The sequence below is a fragment of the Girardinichthys multiradiatus genome, chromosome 12, assembly GCF_021462225.1.
Source record: "Girardinichthys multiradiatus isolate DD_20200921_A chromosome 12, DD_fGirMul_XY1, whole genome shotgun sequence".
NCBI classification, from domain to species: domain Eukaryota; kingdom Metazoa; phylum Chordata; class Actinopteri; order Cyprinodontiformes; family Goodeidae; genus Girardinichthys; species Girardinichthys multiradiatus.
Genome location: NC_061805.1, coordinates 27088462 through 27102465, shown reverse-complemented (window position 1 = coordinate 27102465; position 14004 = coordinate 27088462). Strand labels below are relative to the sequence as shown.

General features: G+C 37.8%; 1 protein-coding gene across 5 annotated transcripts in view; it reads left to right on the top strand.

The window, feature by feature from the left end:
• grid2 (glutamate receptor, ionotropic, delta 2) overlaps nt 1–14004 on the top strand; it is a 749910-nt gene that overhangs the window by 718932 nt on the left and 16974 nt on the right. For all 5 annotated transcript variants that reach the window (XR_007040614.1, XR_007040615.1, XM_047381418.1 and 2 more), the window contains exon 15: nt 11957–12197. Coding sequence is in view for 3 of the 5 variants with exons in the window: in XM_047381418.1 (XP_047237374.1) it covers nt 11957–12197 (241 nt within the window). In the remaining 2 variants the exon portion in view is untranslated. The remainder of the gene's footprint in view (nt 1–11956; nt 12198–14004) is intronic.

Sequence of the window (14004 nt, the reverse complement as noted above, 5' to 3'; positions counted from 1 at the left end):
ATTTACTGTCAAACATTTACAAAGGTAAAAAGAAAACTAATACTGGTTTTGCTTATTAAGGAACAGTAAGTAAAAGTATTTTTGAAAAAGAAAACTTCAGCAGTTGAGCACATTGGTAGATTAGTCTTTCTTTGCTAGACAAAATATTAGTATTTTGGAAAGCCCTGAAATGAGTAGATGCATTTAAAGTACAATGTAGAGGCAAACCAGTCTTGCTTAAAGCTCAGTGTAAACAAAACAGTTGGAATGTTCTTCTCCAAAAAAAGCTAATTATGAGACAGACATGTATGAGGTGGATTCTTCCAATATCCCCTTCAGTACCATGACCTGACCATTGTTAAAAATTTATGGATAGGCCTTAAATGAGCAGTGCATTCAGTAAGGTCTAAGAGCCTTGCAGTACTAGAAGTCTTTTCAAAAGAGTTTGAATAGAGACAGAATTTGCATCCTGTGATAATTCCTAAAAGGGGTACTAACTTAATGAATGTCATTTTTTTAATGGAACGCTTAATGAATATCAATACTTAATAAAAAATAAAAATATTGAAGATGGCTGCACGGTGGCACAGTTGGTAGCACTGTTGCCTTGCAGCAAGAAGGTCCTGGGTTCGATTCCCAACCAGGGGTCTTTCTGCATGGAGTTTGCATGTTCTCCTTGTGCATGTGTGGGTTCTCACCGGGTACTCCGGCTTCCTCCCACAGTCCAAAGACATGCCTGTTAGGTTAATTGGTCTCTAAATTGCCCTTAGGTGTATGAATGAGTGTGTGCATGGTTGTTTGTGTGTTGCCCTGCGATGGACTGGCGACATGTCCAGGGTGTACCCCACCTCTCGCCCATAGACTGCTGGAGATAGGCACCAGCTCCCCCGTGACCCACTATGGAATAAGCGGTAGAAAATGACTGACTGACTGAATATTGAAGATGTGCATATGATTGTTTCATCGCTATTTCCTTTGCTTGTCAAAATTTGAATAATGCTCCATGCTTAAAATTTAAAATGAGCAAATATCCACATCTTGGTGATGATATGTTGACTAACCCCATCGTGGCTCATAACCCACACAACCCAGGCTTGTCATCTTTAGGGATTTGCAATGTGGATGACAATTAATGGGTTTTACATTTTTTAAACATGCAAGCCAGTTTACTCATGTTTTCTCTAACACTTATTCTCAACAGCTAGCAGAGTTGTGTTTTTTATTAAACATGCTTTAATCAATCTTTAAAGTCTAATCTCCTAAATGTGACATATTAGACAGATCAACAGCCTTTTTTTATCAAATAAAAATACTCAATCTCTGACAAGAAAAGTCAACGATGAAGTCTCTTTGATTTTTCTCTTTTGTTTTATTTGACACCAAAATACAAATAAAAATCAACTGTGCACTATGATTGTTGGAATTGGATTTCTCTTATCTGAAATGACTGACTCTAGTACTCTCTGTTTAGAAAAAAATGACTTTTCAGACCTTAGGGTTTTTATGTGTCACTCCTGTCCAGAGTGCTTTAGTCTAACCTTTTCTTTGAAATAGGCAGAGAACAATGTTAGACAATTGTACTTTGTAGCAGACAGCATTGATGTATTTCGAGTTTTTCTGTTTCTAACAGCACTGGGTTTAAAAGAAATGAAGGGATTCAGAGCAAAAATACAAAGCAAGGGCATGACAGTTTTCTGAAAAAGGTACTTGCAAAGCTCTCAAAGTGAAGACTGAACTCACTAATAATTGGTACGTCACTGTAACCAGACTAATTAAAATGTTGGCAGACACACTTTCACCTTGGCCAACTTGGTGGAGCTGTGTGCATTTCTGTGCACATTTTTCTGCATTTAAGCCACACACCCTCACACAAACGTGTCTGATCCTGCTTTTATCAGATGTTGCAAAACATTTTATACCTTATAATAGGAACATTATTTTTTCCATCATGTTTTCTTGAGGAACTCACTCAGTTGATGCAGCCTGGGAACGCTGATGCTGCCAGCTTTTCGTTGAGCGAATAAGTGAGCTGTCAACCCAGTGTTGTTCTCATTTAAGGAGCTGACAGTCAGTGGCCGTCTCAGCACACGAAACCCATTTTAGCATAACGCCTCTGTCTCTCATCCCCCTTCTTTACTCCTCCTCTGCTCATTTTATTTGACAATCTTCCTCTGGACACTCATCGTATTCATTGTCTTTTCTTCTTTCTTTACACTTAGCTATCTCTCTCCATCCAGTCTCCCCTAATCTCTGCTCTTACCTTCCACAGCTCTGTGTTTGTTGTCAGCCATCCATTCAGTTTAAAACATTGCCAAAGATTCTTGCTAAAACATTCTCCACAGTTTTTCAATTTACTTAGCTTCTGCCTCTGCCCTCTTGTTCTCTTTCCATCTGTCTCCTATAGGCAAACTCAACTTTGCATTTTCTCTAATAGACTTTTTGTTGCAGCCAAGATTACAGAGAAAGAATGTTTGCATAACTGTTAGATCGTTTTCTATTCTTCAGACGACTCTGTATGCCTTGATACATCTTAAAGAAGGGCAGTTCATTTGCCGTTTCTAATTCACTAATATGTTTCACATTCTGCTTAATCATCCAAACCACCGTGCCATATAACTTACCTTGCTACAGTTTCCATAAAACTTCAAGTAAAAAGAGGCTTGGCATATCACTTTCATTTATAATGGCCTGGGGGAAGACTGCAGAATCAACACAATATCTGGAGTTATGGTGCATTTAAAGAGCTATATGTGAGATTTTTACTGTCCTGTAGCAGAAAATAGCCCCAATATATCGAGAGAGGGTTGAAAGTGAATCTGATCAATACCAGTGACTCAACAATCTGTTTGCCAGGTGCTGAGATAACCGGCTTTCAAAATTCACTTTGTTGCTTGTAGTCTCTTTTTACAGCAGCCGTGTTCTGTATCTGAGACAAGGAGATTTTCCCCCATATCTCAACAGTCGTGCAGAAACATTTTTGATATTGCGTTTTGATATTGCCTAACTGTCCATTTTTACTTAACCAGAGTCATAACACCAGGAGTAGCTCATCATAAAGACATAGTGGGTGCTAAGTTGATTTTGTTTTTTGTTATACATTCCTGGAAATATTGACTTTGTTGTTGTGCACCATAGGAGCTAGTCTAATTATCATCAAATTGTAATAAGTATCTTAAGACTGATAAATACTAATGTCTATGCCCGCTTATCCATGCAGGGTCCTGTGTAGGCCATCCTTAGGGGTCATTGGGCGAGGGTGGGGTGCACCCTGGGCAAGCCGCCAGTTCATCACAAGACAACAGGGAAACACACAGGACAAACAACCATGCATGCGCACAGTAATAGTTAAGGGCAATTTAGAGACCAGCTGACCTAACATGTATTGTTTGGGACTGTGGAAGGAAGTTTGAGTACCCGTTGAGAGCCCACCCATGCATGGGGAGAACATGCAAACACCATGCAGAAAGGGTCTGGACTGGATTTGAACCCAGGACCCTTTTGCTGCAAGATGACTGTGCTAACATCTGCACCACAAAGGGGCTCATCTGAGGGTAGGTGTAAAACTAGATTAATAAGCAAAGACAAAGACTTTTCACAATACCTGCTGAGAACATGTGGTCAGTCTGGTTTTGTAATAGGATGGTTGCAGTGACAAGAACAAAGAAATGAGTTAGAAGATGGTGGATACTGTGGACCACGTGTTGCAAGTGATGTTATGTTCTTTACCCATTTGTGGTACAGAGGACAATGGATTATTGAAAGACCTCGATTTTGTATGTTTTTTTAGGTCTACCATGGTTTAGAATAGAGATCATGTTAATTTATGTGGCTGATGTGCCAGATTAAATATAGGAGGGTTATTGACATGCAATACCCCATATTAAGCATTATTTGCAACAAAGTAGTCATGTGGAGTATTGCAAAAATATTTTAAAAAAAACATACAAACAAAAATAAATCAAAACATGTTATTGAGTTCAGCATGTTTACGTTCCAACTTACTTTCCCTTTTGGAACTAGCTCTGCAACTCTGAAACACTTTTCGTATAGATGGATGGATGGATGGATGGATGGATGGATGGATGGATGGATGGATGGATGGATGGATGGATGGATGGATGGATGGATGGATGGATGGATGGATGGATGGATGGATGGATGGATGGATGGATGGATGGATGGATGGATGGATGGATGGATGGATGGATGGATGGATGGAGAACATACAAATAGCTGGGATTTAATTTCAGGAACTTCTGTGGTAACTGTGCCACCATGGATGGATGGATGGAGTCAATTTTTTAAGTTAGTGCCAGTTAACTGCTTGAAATAATATTCATTAGCAACACTGCCATACTTGTAATGTTACTTTCGCATAAAGATACCAAGCCATACCAATGTATCTTCGTTGAAATAGAGGAAACACTTAAACAGCTTCTTCTTTGTCCACAATTAATGTGTAGCCATCGCTTTTTGTACTGGTGATTGTGTGGCACTCTTCCTTTCTTCATCTATGAATTCTGTTTTTTATGTCTATCTTAAACCTTTTTCCGTTTCATTCAATCCTTTTTTTTTTTTGCTTTCTAGCCTTGTGCCCTTTAGTCCTTTATTCAAATGACTGTGATGTTTTCTTTCTCTGGTTCAAACCGACTAATAACATATGATCATCCCACCATCAAGGCTTCAGCCATAGAGTTGCCATGGTAACATCCAATCTAAACGCAATAAGGGCTACTGCGTAGAGAATGTTGAGGCAGCATTAGAGAGTGAAAACACACAAGAACACAACACCTTCACAGCCTGCCTTTAACACATGGGTAACCCATGCTCATTTGCTTTAACGACCAGTGGAAGATATGTACTTGTGTATCTCCAAAAGGAAAAGCAAGCATCTTAAAACAAGGTGATAAGTCATTACACACACTACTAATGCAAACTTTCACCAGACCAGAGAATTATGTACATGTAATACCCATGGTTGCATACTATGTTCATGTTCTTTTACAAATGGAATCATAATAGTGTATACCTGTGTAAATATTTGCATATTAGACTCCTTATATTAAGGATATAACAAAAACTTTGCTTTACTAAATGCTGCTAAAATATATCTTAAACCTTTCTTTTTTATATACATTTCAGTCTATTTTAAAATATTTAATTTGCTGCTAATGTTAAGCTGACATTTATGCTACAACATAACTCTTATTCTCCAAGAGCATGATATGCATAGATCCTCTGCATGGTTTTAGACTGAAAATGTGCTTTCTGTGATTTAAGTCATGTGTAGGCATAGAAGTATGCTATTAGATTGTTCAATTGCAACCTGAAACAACAAGAGATTAATTCTTGAAATTGCAGAAATAGCAAAGGAAAAAAAAACAAGAAGCATCACTTTTTTCTTTTAATTCAAACAAGTATGTTAAAGACAATGAGGAGAAATGTACTTGTTAGTGGAGAAAATATAATGATTTATTTTGCTTGATCATGAGCTCCACCCAACAAACATAGTGTAAAATAGGGAATCTAGCATGAATGTAAAAAGCTGGTGACACATACAGTATGTTTAGACAGACATACACCGTTTAAATAATGACTTGTAGCTTTCATAATTTCTTTCGGTTTGTCATTGTTACCATTTTGTTGTCTACCATTGTTTTGCCATGGAGAATGAGTGTTTAGTTTAATCTTGCTTATAAGCATTCAGAGGTAAATCTAGTTGTCACAGTTCTTTCTGTGTTGCTGTGTGCTTTCTTTTTACAGTTTTCCATGCTTGTGTTTTGTTTAGTTTTCGAGTTTTTTTTGGTGAGACAGCGACAGCCAAATAACAGAGCCAGACAGATGGTGTACAGCAGGAACCCCTTTGACTCAACCAGTGTTTTTGTCAGGCAGAGCACAGTGGCTTTTCATCCTGCCTGTCAGGCATGGCATAAAGACAAATGGACAACAGTGGTAACTGCTTTTGTGTATTAAAAAAATGAACATCAACATGTTCACTTTCTCTGACACTTCCACTCACAAAGCCCATTTAGCCGTGAAAACTTAGCTATTAGGGAAAAAATCAGTCTACGAAGATCTCTGTTCTTTGCAGTTGTTCTGATATAAAATGTACCTGAATTATTAATAGGTTTAAATTTTAAGTTATTCAATCATTTTTAAAATTGTCAGGACTCAATTTGTCATTTGATGCCATGATATACCAACCTAGAGGGCCTCCCCTGCTTGTGATGAAGCTTCAATGGCATTAACCACTGCTTTTATACTTTTAACTGCATTATCCAAATGGGTTTATGGAAGAAATGATTTTAAACTTTGTATGGACTGCATTGCATGGTAATTACTTTTAGTACCAGATGAAGCATCTGAATGAAACGTTACAGCAGGGAAAATTAGAATTGAATTGTTTTTCACAGCAAATATATTTCAAATTTTGGTGACGAGAATTCCAGACAAAATGTTCTTAACAACCCAAAATGCACCCACAAACAAAAAACAGCTGAACAAATTTAGTTTACTAATTATGTGTAATAGAGTATATTGAAACAGGGACTTCAAATTGAACACACATACAAAAAGGTGCAAAGCCATAGAAAATAAATACAAGAAGAATTTACTTTGGTTAGATGAGATTAAAACTGAGCTTTTTCTTTGCACACACCATCTTTGAAGGAGAAATGTAACAGTAAACAGTAAAATTTGGATGTAAGAACGTAGTGGTATAGGTCTGTTTTTTTATTTTTTATTTATTATATACTATTGGCAGTCCTTAATTAGTTAAAAAAAGAATGGGTAGAGAAATGTACCCGGACATTCTTAATAAGAATAGCAAGACAGAAAAAGAGTGGATTTTTTGGTGAAACAAGTATTCCAAACGCACAGACACGGAGACTAGCAATTAGTTTTATAGAAAGAAAATAAAGTTGCTAGAATGGCCCCATCAGTCATCCATTTACTGAGGAAAAATTTTAACTTGTTTGATGCTTATTTTCCCTAATGTATATGCGATCCTGTTTGAGGACACATGAGATCTCTTATTAAGCAGGGGGAAGGTGACACCCTGAGAAAACTGGAAGAGCAATACAGGACCAACACACCGGTGAATATGGATGCACAAACTTAGTCAATTTAGTATCACCAATTAACCTAAATGCCATTTGCTAATCGACAAAGTTGAACTGTTATAGGAAGTCCAAAGTGTGTGGACAACCCTCAAAGAAAGGCATCTGGAAATGAGTAGATGCAGTATGCAAAAGAACAATGTCCAGAAGGTAAAGCATATTTTTAGTTTCCCCTTAATTTTTAAGACAAGGCTGCACATTTTGATGTTGTGAAGTCTAGAGATTTAAGCATCATCAACACTTTTCTCATTTCTCTCCACCTTGTTTGTCTGTGTATCAGTGAGCAGGATAACACCAGTGAGACAAATCTAAATGTGTCCAATATGTGTGTGAGCAGCTATGTTCTTGTCAGCGCACGTAAGTGTTCTGGTTTGATTCAAGGGTCCATCAGGGAAGTAGCCTTTGCATAACTCTGATAGACCAATTAGTGCAGAATGATAGATGATGAACTGCACTGGCAGACAGGGTCGTAATAGAGGGCTGAGAGGAAGCACTCTGTCCTGAATCTCAAATCTGTTCTGGTATGTCCTCTCCCCAACAGATGAAGCTTTAGATACACCCAAATAATTCCTCCGGGGAAAGAATCTGTATTTCACATGTTTTAGATCCACGTATCCATCTAGGCCTTTGCTGTTTGCTTTTTAGCTTGACATTCCTTTGATCCATTTTTAATGAGTTACAGCGGAGACAGTGGATCAGGTGGTAGGGGTTCATCCATTAACTGGTGGGTTCAAACCCCACTCCATCGATTACTGATTGTAGTGTAAAACACTTTGGAGTCCTCGGACTTGATAAAGTGCTACACAAGTTTACCATTTGCCATAGATTAAATTCGTATAACCCTTCAAAATCATATAGATTTCCTGTATGATGTCTGGCATGTTTATGCAGAAAAAACAATAATTTGATAATGATTGAATTTTTCCTGCAAATGTCAAAAGTAAACATCTTTACAGAATCTGGCTAGTTATTTACTGCCCACATATTACAATGTTATAACATTGTTCAGAAATATTACAATTTATGAAACATGGCTGCTTGTTATGACATTTTTGTTTTAAATGAACAGCCAGTTTATGAGTGGAGATAATGGGCAGCTCTCTGAAACATGTAGTTATACTCTTATTTTGACAGGCATTAAAGAAAAAAAAAAGTCTGACTAGACTTCTTTAGAAGATGGCTAAATTACAGGCAAGAAATGATTAAACATTTTGACAAAAAATGTTTTCTTTTTAGATGGGACTGCTCATATTCTATGTCATTAAAGTGCATGTAATACGTCTTTCTGTGACGCTGTTTTTCAGAGCGTAGGGTTGTTTGTGTGTGTAAAATATCTGTTGTCAGAGCGACAGATAAAAAGGTCAGAACTGTGTAAAAAGCCCAACTTTGCTTTGAGAGAAAAGCAATCGTGTTTAAGCTCTCATGAAGTTATCTGTAATCTCTCTGTGATATTTTTGCTAGAAACAAACTGGCAAAGGTGTGTTTAAAATTTTAGAAGTAGATTAGCAGCTTGGCACTAAAACCTACTGACAGGATGTTTGTTATTTTTTTAAAGAAGAAAAATGTGCTGTTATTTTTAAGGCACCAGAAGCAAATTTGGTTTCAAATTTGAACTCTCATGATGTCCAGTTATTCAAAGAACAGGCTAGAAACCTATAAAACCCACCTGAACAGTTTTATCTTTTGTAGTAATGTAAATACGTGTATTATTTCTGACAGGAACAAACTATTTCTCAACAATCCATACCCAAGCAACTGATGAAAAAACTACGACAAAATTGAAAGAGAATGGGTTTTTGAACAATTTTATTGTATGTATGTATGTATGTATGTATGTATGTATGTATGTATGTATGTATGTATGTATGTATGTATGTATGTAACATATCTTGACTTCTGTTTTGTTTTCTGCATGTACCCATTTTTCATATAACAGTCTGTGAAAAAAAGGACAAAGCACATAAATCTGCCATGACAAGGAGTGAATTGTCTCATTTTACAGCAGGGTTGTTCATGCATATAAAAGATGGAAACTTGCATGTTTTCAAATATGCATGTCTACATAGTGATAAAGACATCCACTTGTCTAAAAATGAGAAAAGTGAGCAAGTTTCATTTTTCCTGAAGTAATATGTTGTTTTCTTTCTTTTCTCTATTCTTAGTCATTAATTGGTAAATCGTTTCTGTTTTTATGTATAGGTGGATTTTAAAGTATGGGTCTCTGTTTCTCTAAGTTGTATTATCAAAGACATTCAAACTGCACACGTCCAAAGGGAGCACTAACACCCACAGAGGCCATCAGATGTACAATTATATCTTCCAAAACCACTCAAAAGATCAAACAAAACCCACTAAGGGAATCCAAGTCTCTTATCTCAGTAAAGGTCAGTGTTCATGACTCCACTGTCTGAAAGACATGGGCAATATTTTCATCCATGGCAGATGTGCATTGTGAAAGTCACTGGTAGCCCAGAAATATATTGAAGTTCCTCTGAGTCTGCAAGCAAAGCATCTTTATGACTCTCAATCCTTTGGAGAATACCAGTATCAATTCAGGACGCTAAAGCTAAACTGTGGAAGACGAGGATTTCCCCAGAGTGGGTCTGGTATAAACCAAGCTCCATATCACTCAAAAAGAGACCAGTGTTCTTGATGTCAAGATCTGCTGCTGCTTTAAAGTCCACTTTAAAAAGTGGTTTGACATAACTAAGAAAAAATCTAAACACTAGTCAATTAAGAATTGGGCTGGTGCTCAATGATAAATTTCCAGCTTTTACACATATTATAGACCAACATTTTGACATTCCCTGTGTCTTCTTCATACTCAAAAATGTCTTTTGACCCTGACAATGTAAAAGTTTGCACAATAAAAGCTTATAAAAGCTCTAGCCCTATTTTATGTTTTCTAAGTTTGGTGTTCTTCAGCTGTTAAGAACCTGAATCAGCCACTGTCTACTGGAAGATGTGCAGAGAATCATGGGTTCAATCCACTAGTCTGGGAAATGAAGCCAAGAGACAGCTCCTACAAAGTAATTCTCCCAGTTATAAGAGTAAGCATCTCTATTGGCAAAATCAAACTTTTGACCTTTGCAAAGTAACCAACTGGAGAGACTGTAGCATGTGTTTCTGCTTTCAATGTGTCATCTTGACTCCACCAAAGAATTTCTGCAATAAGACAATTTCCCTACAGCGATGTCTCCCTAAACTGAAACTTGGTTTAGTCTTTAAGCTGTATATTAATATCCATCCATCTATTTTCTATGAACTTGCTTCATCCTTGCACAGTGGTGGGGGGAGGGAAGGATGAGCGCCTATCAGTAGTCAAGTCGACAGTCCAGGTAACAGAGAAAACAGAAGACAGAAAATCATGCATGCACATGCTTGAACAAAAGACTTTGGTCTGCGCAAGAACATGCAGCCCTATGAAGGACAGTCCAGGGTGTTTTCTCCCTCTTGCCCAATGACCACTGGACCGCTAGATATTTCATCTCGGATAGGCGGGGATGGATGGATGGGTGGATGGATGGATGGATGGATGGATGGATGGATGGATGGATGGATGGATGGATGGATGGATGGGTGGATGGATGGATGGAGAGAACATACAAATAGCTGGGATTTAATTCCAGGAACTTCTGTGGTAACTGTGCCACCATGCAGCCAATATATGCTTTTTGTTGTCGTTATTATTGTTTCTGACAGTGCAGATCAGTTGACTTTGTACATTATAATATTGCATAAAAAGATTATAAACACGACCTGAAACTACACAAAATTATGCAAAAGATCCTTTATGAATATAATGAATATTCTGTTTGTTTAATCATGTTGTTTCCTATACTGAAAAAACGTATGAAGTGATAAAATTACATGTCTGGATGAGACAGTTGTGGTTCAAATGTGGCAGGTTGATTCAGATTCATGTCAAAATGATCCATATTTTTCCAGTTGTTCTGGACAAATGAGTTGGCTGCAGGGTTTGTTTGCATTTGTTGCATTTAGATTTCCCGTGTGTTTTGAGCTGAAAAACAAACTAAAAAGCTAATCTCTGTCTTTCTTAGTTTTGCGAATTGTTGTTGTGTACATGAAGGAATCCTTGTTAGGTTTGCTCAGACATGTATGCAATCAAGTTTGTGACTTCATGTCTTAGAGTGTGTTTGCCTTTGTGCATTAATAGCCAGTGGGCCGGCTCACTTTGCTCATGGTGAATTATATCTGTCTGTAGTATTATTAATATGTCTGTGGGGGCATGATATTCCTCTTCTCTCATTTTATGTGCTCATTTTTTTTCATGTACCTTTCTCCTCTTCATGTCAGCTCTCAGCTGTTCTCCGAGTGTCTGCGTCTGCAGCTCTCCTGCAAACCAAAGCGAACAAACCAGTTAAATAATAAACTGAAGGCAAACAGAGGGACCCCATCAACCTCTGAGCTGTATCCTCTCTGAAGCCATCAATCGTGTGACTAAAGCTAAGCTGCATAATGACTTTGTGGCAGCGTACTTGTGCTGTGCTGCAAAACATATTAATGTTAGCCATAATGAGTTTGACAGCCCAATATGGGTATTTGGGAATCATGGGGAATTGTTGCTGTCCAACACTGCCCTCAAATGGTGGAGAGGAGTTACAACAGCTGCAGTCAAAGCTGCAGTGTTGGTTGTTGTGCAGATTTCATGAAGGTAATTTATTTTCCCTGGCTGTTTTTGAATGGGTAAGAACCATTCGCCACTCTAATCATAAAAATGTAACTGAAGTCTTTGTATCAATAGAAACCTGACGTTTTGTTTCGGAATAGACTTGTTTTCAGTCTCTATTTGAAAAATATGCTTGGCTCTCTTCATATATCTGTTGTCTGCATCCTAGAATCCTGGAACTCCAGCAGAATGGTGACATGGACATCCTGAAACTCAAGTGGTGGCCCAAGGACAGCCCATGTGACCTCTACAGCTCAGACCAGACACGGCAGCGTGGCAACGCGCTCGACATACACAGCTTTGCTGGAGTTTTCTGCATCCTGGCAGCTGGTGTAGTGCTCTCCTGCCTCATTGCTATGGTGGAAAGCTGGTGGTCACGGCGAAAGGGCTCCAGAGTCCCATCCAAGGAGGTATGGGAGGGAATGACCTCAAAAAAGAAGGATACAGGAATCCAGGGCAAACTTTAGATCAATTTGGTATAAAAAGAAAAATATTGCTATGCAGTTCTTTGTAAACAAAATAAAAAACAAAAAACCAACTGAATTTGAACAAACTTAAATGTCTTTCCTTGGGATCTTATGTGATTGACTGACAAAATAGCAAATAATTGTGAAGTGAAAGAAAAAAAGATATGTGTATGTGTGTAATTTAATTTCTAAATAAATACTGCTGTCTCAGAGCTTTAATAGAGAACATTAGTGAACAAATTGCCTCATGAAGACCAAGAAACACACCAGGACTGGCCAGGAAGGAAACTGTGGAGAAGCTTAAAGCATCATCGGAAAAAAATGAAAAGATATGGCACAACTGCAAATCTACCAAGATAAGGCCTTTAAGCTAAATTGACAGATCGGGCAAGAACAGCATTAATCAGTGAAACAGCATGGAGGTCAATGGTAACTCTAGAGGAGCTGCAGACATCCACAGTTGTTGACATTTATTAGTCAAGCACTCCACAAATCTTGCCGTTGTGAAAGAGTAGCGAGAAGATACCAGTAAAAAGTCCCATTTACAGTTTGCAACAAGCCGGGCATGGGAGACAACGACATGAAATAAAGTGTTCTGGTCAAATGACATAAAAATGTGAACTTTTTGGCCTACATACAAAACTCTATTTGTGCTGTAAAGGAAACACTGCACAACACTGAGAATATACCTTCCCCAGTGTTGCAGGCTCATGCTGTGGTGATGATTTTGTATGAATAGGGAAGGTGGTCAGAGTTGATAAGAAGATGACTGGAAATAAATACAGGACAATCCTAAGAAACCTGTTAGGGGCTGCAAAACAGTTGAGCAGGGGACGAAGTTCACCTTCCAGCCAAAAAATGACGCTAAGCATACAGCTACAACAGAATGAAATAGATCAAAGCATATTTATGTGTTTATATGGTCCAGTCAACGTCCAGACCTAAATATAGATGAGAATCTGTTGCAAGATTCAAAAACTGACGTTCACAGATGGTCTCCATACAATCTGTGTGAGCCTGAGTTATTTTGCAAAGAAGAATTGGCAAATGTGTCAGTCTCTAGATATGTAAAGCCGATGAAGACCCCCAAATACTGCAGCTGTAATTTCAGCAAAAGGTGTTTTTACAAACTCAGGGGGGCTAAAAACAAATGTCTGCCATGCGTTTGTGATTCTTATTTTAATGATATTTGGTAAACCATGAACAGCATATTTTTCCTTGTTTTCCACAGTTATTCACAACATTATGTTGGTCTATCGCATAAAATCCCAATAAAATACACAGCAGTACCAGGTTGTTATGAGAGAAAGGTGAAAAACTTGAAAGGGCAGGAATATTTTCCAGACTCTGTAGATAACACAAAAGGGATATTGGTTAAGAAAAAACTTTAGACATGATTGAGAGAATGGATGATGGGATGAGTTTCAGTAACTCATGATTGTTGATTTTGCATGAGGTGAGACACAAAAACATTTAGATTTTCTTTTTTAAATGAAAGATTTTAGTTTATCTCCTCCTGAGCTAATTTTGCTGGAGAAACATCAATACACTCCAAACATCCGATTATGAAGCTATTTGTCATATGGCTTTTCCACATTCTGTACAAAAGCACATTGAAAGATTTAAATTTACTCTTCATTTACTCATGGAAACAAAGTCGGAGCATTAATTTCACCTTCCAAAACAATCCTGCATCTTTTTGGGACAGTCAGTTTAGAGAGGATACTGTTGGGTAATTTATTTTAATTGT